General features: G+C 61.1%; 1 protein-coding gene and 1 pseudogene across 1 annotated transcript; one reads left to right on the forward strand and one right to left on the reverse strand.

Annotated features, from left to right (window-relative positions):
• Window positions 1-395: 395 nt before the first annotated feature.
• LOC139604534 (Fc receptor-like protein 3) lies at window positions 396-7,241 on the reverse strand (annotated as a pseudogene).
• A 443-nt stretch (window positions 7,242-7,684) lies between these two features.
• Window positions 7,685-12,560, forward strand: LOC139604535 (Fc receptor-like protein 2). Its single transcript, XM_071455669.1, has 11 exons — window positions 7,685-7,712; window positions 8,365-8,433; window positions 9,125-9,145; window positions 9,234-9,464; window positions 9,686-9,940; window positions 10,041-10,319; window positions 10,886-11,155; window positions 11,245-11,547; window positions 11,634-11,721; window positions 12,215-12,294; window positions 12,380-12,560. Exons 1-11 carry the CDS (start codon window positions 7,685-7,687, stop codon window positions 12,487-12,489), a joined length of 1,734 nt encoding a protein of 577 aa, XP_071311770.1. The 3' UTR covers window positions 12,490-12,560.
• The last annotated feature ends 257 nt before the right edge of the window (window positions 12,561-12,817 follow it).

Consider the following 12,817-nt stretch of genomic DNA (forward strand, 5'->3'; position numbering starts at 1 on the left):
GAAAATTAATCAAGGGTGAAACTAAGCAAAAGAATTCCCGGAACATGTAAACTGGAAAGTTGAATATGTATAACCCTCCTGAGTATGTATTTATCCAATACAATGAAAAGGTATGTAAGGAGCATTGTTGTAGTTAAGTGTAGGCCTCTGGCAGTTGCCAAGCACCCAGCATGCTGTTTACTGTCTCTTTTATCCCTTATTAAACATTTACAAATTTTAAAGAGTGAGCCTTGTTTCTCACACAGTTTAATCAAACGTGTCATTTTGTGCACAATAAGAGGGAAAAACATTGTGTGCCCCCCTGTCTCTGGGAGGGGGAATGAGGAGCCTTGTGGGTGCTGTGAAGAGGAAGAAGAGACCCCTGAGGGGAATCGATGCCCCCAGTGCCCCCAGTGTCACAGCACATCATCGTAGTCACAGGGGTCCCCCTGTCCCTCGTGGGGTCCCGACAGCTCCGTGTTGGTCACTTGTGGATCCCGAGGTGGGGCAGGGCTGGGGGACACCCGTGGGGGCCCTGAGAGAGACACCGGTTGTGGGGATCTGGTTGGGGGGGTGACACCTGTGGGTGACGTGTCCCTGTCCCCCCCTGTACTCACCCTCTGCCCACTCGGTGCCCCTGATGTGGGTGTTGAGCACAGCCCCCTCCTCCACGGGGGCGTCCTGTGGGGATAAGGGGGGGTCTGGGTGGTGTCTGGGGAGGGGGAAAGGGGAGTCCGTGCCTGAGCCCCCCACTCACCTGTCCTGGAGCTTCCTGGCAGCTGCAAGGGAAAGGGGAGGGGGTGACCATGGGGACACCGGGACCCCTGAACTTTCCTGGGACCTCGACAGGTCCCATCACCCACGGGACCCCCAAATCCCCACTGCAGCCCTGATTCCCACCAGATCCCCGACTCCCCCCAGAGACTCTGAGCACCACTGAACCCCCCGGAACTTCTGCATCACTGCAGTGCCTCCAGTCCTCCAACCCTCTGAGCCCCCAGAACCCCAAGCCTGGCAGGGATGGGCACCACCAAATTCCCCATAGGACCCCAGAAAGATCCCCCAACATCCCTGCACTTCCCTCCAGGACCTCCACAAATGCTCCACGAGCTCCCTGTGCCCCACCAATGTTCCTCAATGCCCACCCAGGGAAGACCCTGGAGCCCAACCAAGACCCTCCAAATTCCCCCCAAATCACTCAGGACCCCCAGCCGAGGTCACTGTGGGCTCAGTGTCCCCCAGCACAGGGGCCCTGGGTGCTGCCAATCTCTGCCTCAGCTCTGGGGGCTCCCCCTCACTCCAGGACCCCCATCCCCCCCATTGTCACCCACCCTGGTGGTGCCACCAGTGACAGCCCCCAGTGACAGCCAGGAGCAGGAGCAGGAACAGGAGGGTCCTGCCGACATTCACAGCCACTGCTGGGGACAGAGGGGACACATTGGGGTCACCCTGAACTGTAGGCATCCTGAACACCCCAGCAACCCCGTGTGACTCCACCTGTGAGCAAGGATGACTGAGGTGTCACCTCCAGGGCCAGCTCAGGGCTGAGTTCCCGGAACACGCGGTGCCCGTCCTGTCCCAGCTGGTTGGTGGCCACGCACTGGTAGGTGCCCAAATGTCCCACATCGATGTCCCTGAGCTCCAGGAGGGGACCCTGGGCCACCTCCTGCCTGTTGTGCAGCCAGGTGAAGGTGACAGGGGCTGAGCCCACCTGCACTGAGCAGTGCAGGGTCACTGGGTCACCTACACGCACCTGGTGTGACAGGGGACTGGGGGTGATGGTGGCATTGGCCACGGGCACTGTGGGGACACAGACAGGGCTGGCACCTGGCAAGGTGGGATGGGAGTGCTCTGGGTGGGGTCATCCCCAGCCCGGGGGTCCCGCTCACCCAGGACGGTGACATTCATGGGGTCACTCTCGGCCACGCTGTCCCCGTCGCTGACCTGGCACCGGTACTGGCCGCTGTCATTGTCCCCAACGTGGCGCAGCTCCAGGCGGGGGCCGGTGCCCAGCAGTGCCCCCAAGCCCTCCCGCTGCCAGGAGAAGGACAGGGCACCTGTTCCCATGGTCACTGAGCAGTTCAGCTCCAGGTTGTCCCCGAGTGCCACCAGTGCCCCGGGGGGCTGCACTGACAGGGACACCCCCGAGGGAGGGACCCCTGAAGGAGAGAGGGACACCCGAGGACAGTGAGGGACCCAGGGGGTTCAGGGAGGGGCAGGGGAACTCCAGTGAGGGAGAGCGGGCGCAGAGATGGAGGGGGGGCAGTGCTTCGAAAGGAACCCTGAGGGATGCTGGGGGGGTCAGGGAGGGAACACCTGGAGAGGGAGGTGGGCAACACCAGGGCAGGTAGGGGGACCCAGGGAGGGGATGGTGTGATCTGCGGAATGTGTGGAGAACTCAGAGAAGGGTGATGGGACCCAGGGAGGGGTGAGGGGACCCAATGTGGGATGGAGGGAAACACGAGCCAGGAATGGGGGGACCTGGGGAGGGACCGGGGCAGCAATGGCAGGACACAGAACCGGTGCCAGGGAAGGATGGAGGTACCCATGTAGGGGCTGGGGGTCCCAGGGAGGGACCCAAGAAAGGATGGTGGGAGCCAGGGAGGGATCCGGGAAAGGTTGGGTACCCCAGAGCAGGCATCAGGGAGGGCTGGGTGATGCCAGGCAGTGTGGGGGACCCAAGGAGGCTGTGGGGGCTCCCCGTGCCCATCCCCGCACTCACTGCGCACCGTGACGCGGAGCCGGGCGCTGCTCTTCCGCACGGCCCCACCCTGGGAGTGCACCTCACAGCCATAATTCCCCGAGTGGGGGACCCCCACGGCGGGCACCAGCAGCTGCGGGGACCCCTGTGGGCCCCCCACCACCTGCCCGTCCCAGTAGAACACGTGCAGGAGGGGGGCTCGGGGCCGCAGGGGGCTGGGAGTGCTGAGGCAGCTGAGAGTCAGAGGAGACCCCTCGGTGGGTGTGGGGGGACCCTCCAGCACTGGCACCAAGAAGAGCTCTGGGAAGGAGAGGGGACATGAGGACTGTGACAGTGAATTTGCTAGGAAGTGGCTTTGGGGTTGTCAAGATATTGGAGTTCCAGCCATGGGGATGCTCACCCTGCACTGTCACTGTCACTGGTGCTGACCGGGACAGCCAGCACCCCACCAATCCTCCACAGCTGTAGCGGCCGCTGTGGTGCAGCTGCAGGGGGGACAGGGACAGCTCGGTCCTCCTGAGGGACCCCCTGAGATCCTTCTCATCCCGGTAAAATCGCACCCTGCTGAGATGGTTTTCCTGCCGGCACCGGCAGCACAGTGTCACTGTGTCCCCCTCCAGCAGTGCCCGCGCTGGCACCTGCAGCACCAGTGGGTCTGTGGGACAGGAAGGTCACATTTTACTGATGAGACCATTCTGAGGTGGGTGCCCATAGCACCAGGGACATCTGGGTGCTCTGGAGTGCACTGGGCTGCACTGGGATGTCCCTGTGTGCAGGGCACAGGCTCTTGCCACATGAGGGGTGTGAGGCCACCCATGGAGTGGAGCCCACCCTGACCTCTCAGGGGCCACCCTGATCATTAAAGATCCACCCTCACCATCTAAGACAGTCACGGGGGGGCTGAGCCCAGTGCCAGGTCTGTCACATGTCTAGGTGCCACTCTCAGTGACACTGAGGCGGTCACGTCCCTGCTGCCCCCAGCGCTGCCCGTCCTTGTACCAGGTGGTGGCACCGGCGGTCCCCGAGCCCTGGCAGGTCAGTGTCACCCGGTCCCACAGCACCGCCGGCCTCCAGGGGGGCTCCACCAGGAGCTGGGTGGTCTGGGCACCTGTGGGTGACAGGGGACCCCAGCCTGACAGGGCCAGTGTGGGGCTGGGGACAGTGGGGTGGGGCCATGGCATCCCCCGAGGACTCACCAGCGAGGCCGAGGGTCTGTGCATGAAGGGAGAAGGGACAGGACTGGGTGAGGGTGGCACTGCAGGGAAGGAGGCACACAAGGACGCAGGGTGTGGTGGCTGTCCCCAAAAACTGTCCCTGTTGGGACAGCAGTTTTTGTGGGAAAGTGTGTGTGGGTGTTCTCAAAAAGATTTGGAGAGGCAGGGGGACATGTCTGTGTCACAGCCACCTGTGCACCACATCCCTGTGGCACAGACACCTTGGGAACAGGGACACTGAGGCCACCCTGGGCTGAGGCAGAACATGGGGACACTGTGGACACCCTGGGCACTGGGATCGAGGACACCACGGACACAGCTAATGATCCCATCCCTGTGATCCCATCCCCATGATCCCATCCCCATGGCCACATCCTCACCGTTCTTGTTCCCTTCTGTCCCTGCATCCCAGTTCCCTTGTCCCCATCCCCAGAGCTACCTGAGCCCAAAGGTGCCAGTCCCCACATTCCTGCGCCCACATCCCCATCCCCAAATCCCTGCCACCTGTTCTTGTCCCCAAAGCCGCCCTACATCAGTCGCAGTCCCAACAAGGTCTACTGTGGGTACCATGGACTGGCACTGCTGGCATTGGTGACCTCAGGGGACCCCACAGCCCCCCTGTGCCCCCTCCCCATCCCTGGGGTTTCCGGCCCGTGCCTGAGGCACTCACCCCACAGGAGCAGCACCACCTTCCCGGCCATCCCGGTGTCCCCAGCCATGTGCACTGGCTGTCACTCGCTGCTGTTGCCACCGCTCCCCTGGCTGGCGGCTCTTTGGATGAAGGGGAAGGAAGCGAGGTCACGTCTGTCCCCATGCGTAGGTGGCCCTTGGTGGGGGCAGGGTGGCCACAAGCTGGGCACAGGATGGGGATGAGGGTGGGTGGGACAAGGTGGGAGATGTGGTTTGCAGAAATGGGGGGCTTGGTGGGTTTGGGGAGCCAGGGATGGATGTCCAGGGGAATGTGGTTCCTGAGGAGGGGGAGTCATGGGTCTGGGGGTGTCCAGGGCTGGGGGGACTCAGGGATGGGAGTCCCAGGTGAGCGTGGGCTCCAGGATTTGGGGTCATGAGATGGGGATGCTGGGGGAATGGGGGTCCCGTGGGAATGGCGTTCCTGAGAGAACCAAGGTCATGGGGGAAGGGGGATTTCAGGGCATTGAATGAGCAGGAGAGTGTTCCTTGGGAATGGGGTGCCCGGCCATGGAGATCCTGGGGAATGTCAGTACTGGGATGAGGGTCCCAGAGATGTGGGGACATAAGGAATGGGAATCCCATGTTTAGATTCCCAGGGGAATGGGGGTGCCAGGGATGAGCAGCTGCTGGATGGGCACAGGAGTCTCAGATCCTTCCCTGGGTGCCTCAGATTTTGGTGTGACCCAGAGTAAGCAAAGCCCCCCTGGGATGCTTGTTTCCTGTGCAGGCATCACATGGGGGTCCTGGGTAGCTCTGCCTCTGTGCCCTCCACTGTCCTTGATTTTTTTGTGTTTTTATTGCTTTTCTTTCCTTATTTTCCTCACTTTTGTGCCACATCCCCTCTGCACCTGTTCCTACCTCAAAAATCCCGGGGAGCACCTGAGCAGGGAATGGGTTGGGGGGACCCAGGGGAGGGGAAAATGGGGAGCAGGGGATGCAGGGAAGGGTAGGCAGGCTGGGGGGGATGGAGGTGTTGGGCTGTGCCCCCTCAACACTTTCACTTTCCTTTTCCTGGGCAAGAAGGAAGAGGCCATTTGTGCTGAGAGTCAGATGGGAAAGGGGCAGGTTCTGTCCTGGGGTGGCACATCCAGAGGCTCCTGTCCTGGGGGGATCCTGTCCCAGGGGGTGACACATCCTGGCATGGGGGCTCCTGTCCCAGGTGTGGCAGTTCCAGAAATGTCCCTGCACATTCCTGGCCGGGTGCCTGTCCCAGGGGTGGCACATCCTGGGGACCCCTGTCAATGCAAGGCTGGGGCCCAGCCATGGCCCAGCCCCACTGCACAGGGATGGCCATTGCCCAGCCCTGCTCTGCCCAGCCCCAGGTGGCAGCCAGCACCTGAGGGTCCCCCCTGCCCCCTTGGCTTTGATTCTGGCAGCTTTAGAGCTGCTGCAGAGGTGAGAATTCTATGAGGGAGAAGGCCTGGCTGTGGTTTGCTCAGCTCTGCAAGAAGCACAAACCCCAAAGGAAGCCCAAGTACTGGCTCTGGGAGGGCCTTTGATGGTTTTCAGAGCAGGGCTGGCTGGAAACCCCCACTGCAGGGCAGCTGTGAGGGAACCAGTCCGGAAATGCAGCAACTGATTATTTTGTCCCTAGCCCAAGGGACTGCAAAAACCACAAAACTACTGTAAAGACAAAAACAATCTGCTCAACAAACTGACTGGAACACTCCTTCTTGAAGAAAACCTGCAGACTTCTGGAACATCATGGAATTAATATTTGGGTTGGGCTCTTGCTGCCAGAAGAGAGGGAAAAGTGTGGATATATTGAGCAGGGGCTGCACACGAGGGGCTGGGGGACAGGGGTGTCACAGCAGGAGCAGGGAGTGCCCAGGCAGGGGAATTCAGGGCAGGCTGGAGTGGATTTACCAGGGAATCAGACCCTGAGGAACACAGGGGCATTTCCACTGATTCCTGTGCACTGTCCCAAGCATGGACAGAGCTTCTCCCCTTCCTCCATGGGAAGTCAAACATGTTTCAGGGTGGGAACGAGCAAAATGGGGATAGTTCCTAAATATGGCCCAAGAAAAGGCTTCCTTAGGTGCTGGGTTGCTGCCCAGCAGGCAGGGAACAATCCCATGGAACTGTTGGACACTCAGGGAGATTCCACCCTCTGTGTTATCCACAAGCAAACGCTGCTGTGGGATGCAGCAGGGGGCTGCTAAAGGGAACCAAAAAGTCTCATTTCACTGTGATTTGTTTGTGGTTTTATTGTGGTTTTATTTCCACTTATTTGTGTTTTTATTGTGTTTTGATTTCCTCTTGTTGGGAAAGCAATGATTAAAAGGATTCTATAAACCAGAGCATTTTATACCTTGTCAGTTTGATTTTTGAGGAGTTTGTTTTTTATTGAGAAAATAATGGTATAGGAAAAGATTTATGCCTTTTTTCTATGGCTGTATAATTTTGTGACAGTCAATTGGGCATCAAGTGTTTCCTGAGATTGCTAAGACAGGAAATTTGGGTGGCAGGAAAAAGCCCAGGGGTGTGTGGGGCAGAGACCCAGAGCCTCCCAGGGCAAGCCTGGGGTGCCCCAGGGTGGGGACTGTGCTGGGCTCTGAGTCATCTCAAAATCTGAGACCAAAATATGACCCCAAAATTGTCCCAAGCAATTGGGCATCAGGGAATTCAACCAGCTTGATCCTGGGATTTACCATCATCAGGGCAAGGTCAAAAAAGATGCCTCCTTAAGTTTGGGCACACCAGAGGTCACAGGAACCCACTGGGGACAGCAGGAATGCTCAAGGCCCACCCAGGACAGAGGACCCCAGGATGTGCCACCTCTGGGAAAGGAATCCCCAAGGATGTGGCACCCCCAGAACGAGGAGGAGCTCCCAGGGACAAGAGGCTGGCACAAGACCCGGGTGTCAGCACAGCAGAGCTGCCCTTTTCCCTAAAGGCTGGACCCCTCTGGATGTGCCCCCTGGACAGAATTCATGTCCTTGCCTCAGCACAAACCGCTGCAGGAAAGAGAAAGAGTTGGGGGGTCACAGACAGGGAGCCCCATCCCCCACAGCCCTGAAATCACTGCCTGCACCCCCCAACCCCTTTTTTCCCTTCCTGGGATTCTCCCAGCTGTTCCCTGGGATGGTTCAACCAGGAAATGCGGGGAGACAGGAAAAAGTCCAGGGGTGAGTGGGGCAGAGACACAGAACCTCCCAGGAGAGCCATGGGGTGCCCCAGGGTGGGGACTGTGCTGGGCTCTGAGTCACCCCAAAATCTGAGGCACCCCATAAAGGAGCTGTGACCCCTGTGCCCACCCAGCCACTGCCCATCCCTGGCACCCCCATTCTCCTGGGAACCCAACCATGGGACCCCCATTGTCTTGGTCTCTCCTCCCTGGGGACCCCCATCCCAGGACTGACATGGTCCAGGCCCACCATTGCCTTTATCCCATCCCATGGGCTGCTTCTTCCCCCAGAACCCCTATTCCCGAGCGACCCCTTTTTCCCTCTGTACCCCCAGCCCTGGCACCCACATGCTATGACCCCAAATCCCTGGGGACCATGTTCCCACAGCACCCTCATCCCTGAATGCCCCCAGGCATGGAAACCCCAATTGCAGTGGACCCCAATTCTGCTGGACACCCATCCTGGGATCCCCACCTCCTCTGAGCCCCCCACTCCTGACAACAGCATCCCCCACCATGTCCCCAGGCTGTCCCCACCCTGCCCACAGCCTGTCCCCTGCTTGTGGCCACCCTGCCCCCACCAAGGGCCACCTACACATGGGGACGGACGTGACCTCGCTTCCTTCCCCTTCATCCAAAGAGCCGCCAACCAGGGGAGCGGTGGCCACAGCAGCGAGTGACAGCCAGTGCACATGGCTGGGGACACCGGGATGGCCGGGAAGGTGGTGCTGCTCCTGTGGGGTGAGTGCCCCGGGCACGGGCCTGACACCCTGGGGATGGGGAGGGGAGGGGGCACAGGGGGGCTGTGGGGACCCCTGAGGTCCCCAATGCAGCAGAGCCAGTCCATGTTACCCACAGTGGACCTTGGTGTGACTGGGGATGTAGGGTGGCTTTGGGGACAGGATAGGGGGGCAGGAATTTGGGGATGGGGATGTGGGGACAGGAATGTGGGGACTGGCACCTTTGGCTCATGTAACTCGGGGGATAAGGACAAGGGAACTGTGATGCAGGGACAGAAAGCGACAAGAACCATGAGGATGTGGCCATGGGGATGGGATCATGGGGATGGGATCATGAGCTGGTGGGGGTGACCTTGGCCAGCATGGGCTGTGTCTGTGGTGTCCTCGTGCCAGGGGTATCCACAGTGTCCCCATGTTCTGCCTCAGCCCAGGGTGGCCTCAGTGTCCCTGTTCCCAAGGTGTCTGTGTCACAGGGATTTGGTGCACAGGTGGCTGTGACACAGACATGTCCCCCTGCCTCTCCAAATCTTTTTGAGACCACCCAGACACACTTTCCCACAAGAAATGCTGTGCCCATGGGGATAGTTTTTGGGGACAGCCACCACACCCTGTACCCTGGGGCTTCCTTCCCTGCAGTGCCACCCCCACCAGCCCTGTCCCTTCTTCCTTCCAGCCCAGACCCTCGGCCTCGCTGGTGAGTCCTCAGGGGATGCCATGGCCCCACCCCACTGTCCCCAGCCCCACACTGGCCCTGGCAGGCTGGTGTCCCCTGTCACCCACAGGTGCCCAGACCACCCAGCTCCTGGTGGAGCCCCCCTGGAGGCCGGCGGTGCTGTGGGACTGGGTGACACTCACCTGCCAGGGCTCGGGGACCACCGGTGCCACCACCTGGTACAAGGACGGGCAGCGCTGGTGGCAGCAGGGACGTGACCGCCTCAGTGTCACCAGGAGTGGCACCTACACATGTGGCAGACCCGGCACCAGGCGCAGCCCCTCCGTGACAGTCTTAGATGGTGAGGGTGGATTTTAATGATCAGGGTGGCCCCTGAGAGGTCAGGGTGGGCCCCACTCCATGGGTGGCCTCACACCCCTCATGTGGCGAGAGCCTGTGCCCTGCACACAGGGACATCCCAGTGCAGCCCAGTGCACTCCAGAGCACTCAGATGTCCCTGGTGCTATGGGCACCCACCTCAGAATGGTCTCATCAGTAAAATGTGACCTTCCTGTCCCACAGACCCACTGGTGCTGCAGGTGCCAGCGCTGGCACTGCTGGAGGGGGACACAGTGACACTGCGCTGCCGGGGCCGGCAGGAAAACCATCTCAGCAGGGTGCGATTTTACCGGGATGAGAAGGATCTCGGGGGGTCCCTCAGGGGAACTGAGATGTCCCTGTCCCCCCTGCAGCTGCACCACAGCGGCAGCTACCGATGTGAGGGCTTGGTGGGGTCCTCTATGTCATGGTCAGCACCAGTGACAGTGACAGTGCAGGGTGAGCACCCCCAGGGCTGGAACTCCAATATCTTGACAACCCCAAAGCCACTTCCCAGTGGATTCAGAGCCACAGTCCTCACCTCCCCTCTCCTTCCCAGAGCTCTTCTCCGTGCCGGTGCTGGAGGGTCCCCCCACACCCACCGAGGGGTCCCCTCTGACTCTCAGCTGCCTCAGCACCCCCAGCCCCCTGCGGCCCCAAGCCCCCCTCCTGCACGTGTTCTACCGGGATGGGCAGGTGGTGGGGGGCCCGCAGGGGTCCCTGCAGCTGCTGGTGCCTGCCGTGGGGGTCTCCCACTCGGGGAATTATGGCTGTGAGGTGCACTCCCAGGGTGGGGCCGTGCGGAAGAGCAGCGCCCGGCTCCGCGTCACGGTGCGCAGTGAGTGCGGGGATGGGCACGGGGAGCCCCCACAGCCTCCTTGGGTCCCCACACTGCCTGGCATCGCCCAGCCCTCCCTGATGCCTGCTCTGTGGTACCCAAACTTTCCCGGATCCCTCCCTGGCTCCCATCATCCTTTCTTGAGTCCCTCCCTGGGACCCCCCCAGCCCCTACATGGGTACCTCCATCCTTCCCTGGCACCGTTTCCGTGTCCTGCCATTGCTGCCCCGGGTCCCTCCCCAGGTCCCCCCATTCCTGGCTCGTGTTTCCCTCCATCCCACATTGGGTCCCCTCACCCCTCCCTGGGTCCCATCACCCCTCTCTGAGTTCTCCACACATTCCGCAGATCACACCATCTCCTCCCTGGGTCCCGGTACCTGCCATGGTGTTGCCCACCTCCCTCTCCAGGTGTTCCCTCCCCCACCCCCCCAGCATCCCTCAGGGTTCCTTTTGAAGAAGCACCCGCCCCCCCATCTCTGTGCCCGCTTTCCATCACTGGAATTCTCCTGCCCCTCCCTGAACCCCCTGGGTCCCTCACCGTCCCCTGGTGTCCCCCTCTCCTGCAGGGGTCCCTCCCTCGGGGGTGTCCCTGTCAGCGCACCCCCCCGGGGGACAGGTGGCACTCGGGGACAGCCTGGTGCTGAACTGCTCAGTGACCATGGGAACAGGTCCCCTGTCCTTCTCCTGGCACCGAGAGGGCTCGGGGGCACTACTGGGCACCGGCCCCCACCTGGAGCTGCACCACGTTGGGGACAATGACAGCGGCCAGTACCGGTGCCGGGTCAGCGACGGGGACAGCGTGGCTGAGAGTGACCCCCTGAATGTCACCGTCCTGGGTGAGCGGGAGCCTCGGGCTGGGGATGAGCCCACCCAGAGCACTCCCATCCCACCTTGCCAGGTGCCAGCCCTGTCTGTGTCCCGACAGTGCCCGTGGCCAATGCCACCATCACCCCCGGTCCCCTGGCACACCAGGTGCATGCAGGTGACAATGTGACCCTGAGCTGCTCAGTGCAGGTGGGCTCAGTCCCTGTCACCTTCACCTGGCTGCACAATGGGCAGGAGGTGGCCCAGGGTCCCCTCCTGGAGCTCGGTGACATCGATGTGGGACATTCAGGCACCTACCAGTGCGTGGCCACCAACCAGCTGGGACAGGACAGGCACCGCGTGTTCCAGGCACTCAGCCCAGAGCTGGCCCTGGATGTGACACCTGGCTCACCCTGGGTCACAGGTGGGGTCACACAGGTGGGGTCACCAGGGGGTGCAGGACCCCTGGGGGATGGGTTACCCTGATGTGTCCGTCTCTGTTTCTTGCAGTGGCTGCAGGGGTTGGTGGGGCCCTTTCCTTCCTGGTCCTCCTCATGGCTGTCATTCTGACCTGGCACTGGTGGCACCGTGTGGGTGGGTGACAGTACGTGGATGGGGGGTCCCAGGGAGCTGTAGAGGCCCACAGAATTGGGGAACCATAGGTGACGACCCACATACCCACAACTGTGACTTTGGTTCAGGGTCCTGTGGGGTTTGGGGAGTGCTGGAGAGTCCTGCAGGGATGCTGGGGGTTCCTTCAGGGGCCCTGTAGGTGTTCGGGGGTCTCTGTCCCTGCTGGGCTTTGGGTTCTTGAGGGTGATTTGTTTGGGGCCAAAGGGGAGGTTCATGAATCCTCGGGGGCTTCAGGGATGCTTGGGGGTACTGAGGGGGATTGAGGGTGCCCTGGGGGTACAGGATTCCTCAGAGGGTTTAGGCCCTGGGGACTCCTCAATCATCCCTTCCCTCTTTCGTTTGCAGCTGCCAGGAAGCACCAGGAAAGGTGAGTGGGAGGCTCAAACCACACTCTCCCCTTTTACCCCAACACCCAAAGACCTCCCAGTCCCTCCCCCACATCCCCTTTATTCCCTCAGACGCCCCCCGGATCCCCCGGCCCCCCCAGAGGAGGGGGAGGTGCTGTACACCCACGTCGTGGTCACCAAGAGGGCAGGGGGTGAGTACAGGGGGGACACACACAGAGGGACACGTCACCCACCAGTGTCACCCCACCCAGATCCCACAGCCCGTGTCTCTCGCAGCGTCCCCCCGTGCCACCACCCTCCAGCATCCCCAGGTGATCTACGCAGAGCTGCGGGGACCCCAGGGGCGACCGCGGGAACCCGGTGACATCTACGGGAATGTGCTGTGACACTGGGGGGAACTGGGGGCACTGGGGGTCCCCACCCATGGGCACCCACTCGTGTCTGTGCTGCCACTAAAAACTGCCCAAATCCCTCCCCGTGGGGGCACAAAGATGCCAAAGGGCTGAGAGAAGAACAATTTGCTGAAACAGCAATGAGAGAGAATAAAACCAACAGCAACAACAACAAGGTTCAGAGTCTAAATGGTGAAAAAAGGAACGATTTCCTTGGAAAGCCACCAAAAAGAAACAAACCCCAGATATTTCCCCCAGCATGTTTCCTCCACCAGTGGAACCTGCAAGGTCCCTGGACCTTCCTTGCTCTGGTGGCCAAAGC

Source organism: Agelaius tricolor, unplaced genomic scaffold, assembly GCF_023055355.1.
Source record: "Agelaius tricolor isolate 1412-34295 unplaced genomic scaffold, bAgeTri1.0.p SCAF_52, whole genome shotgun sequence".
Lineage (NCBI taxonomy): Eukaryota > Metazoa > Chordata > Aves > Passeriformes > Icteridae > Agelaius > Agelaius tricolor.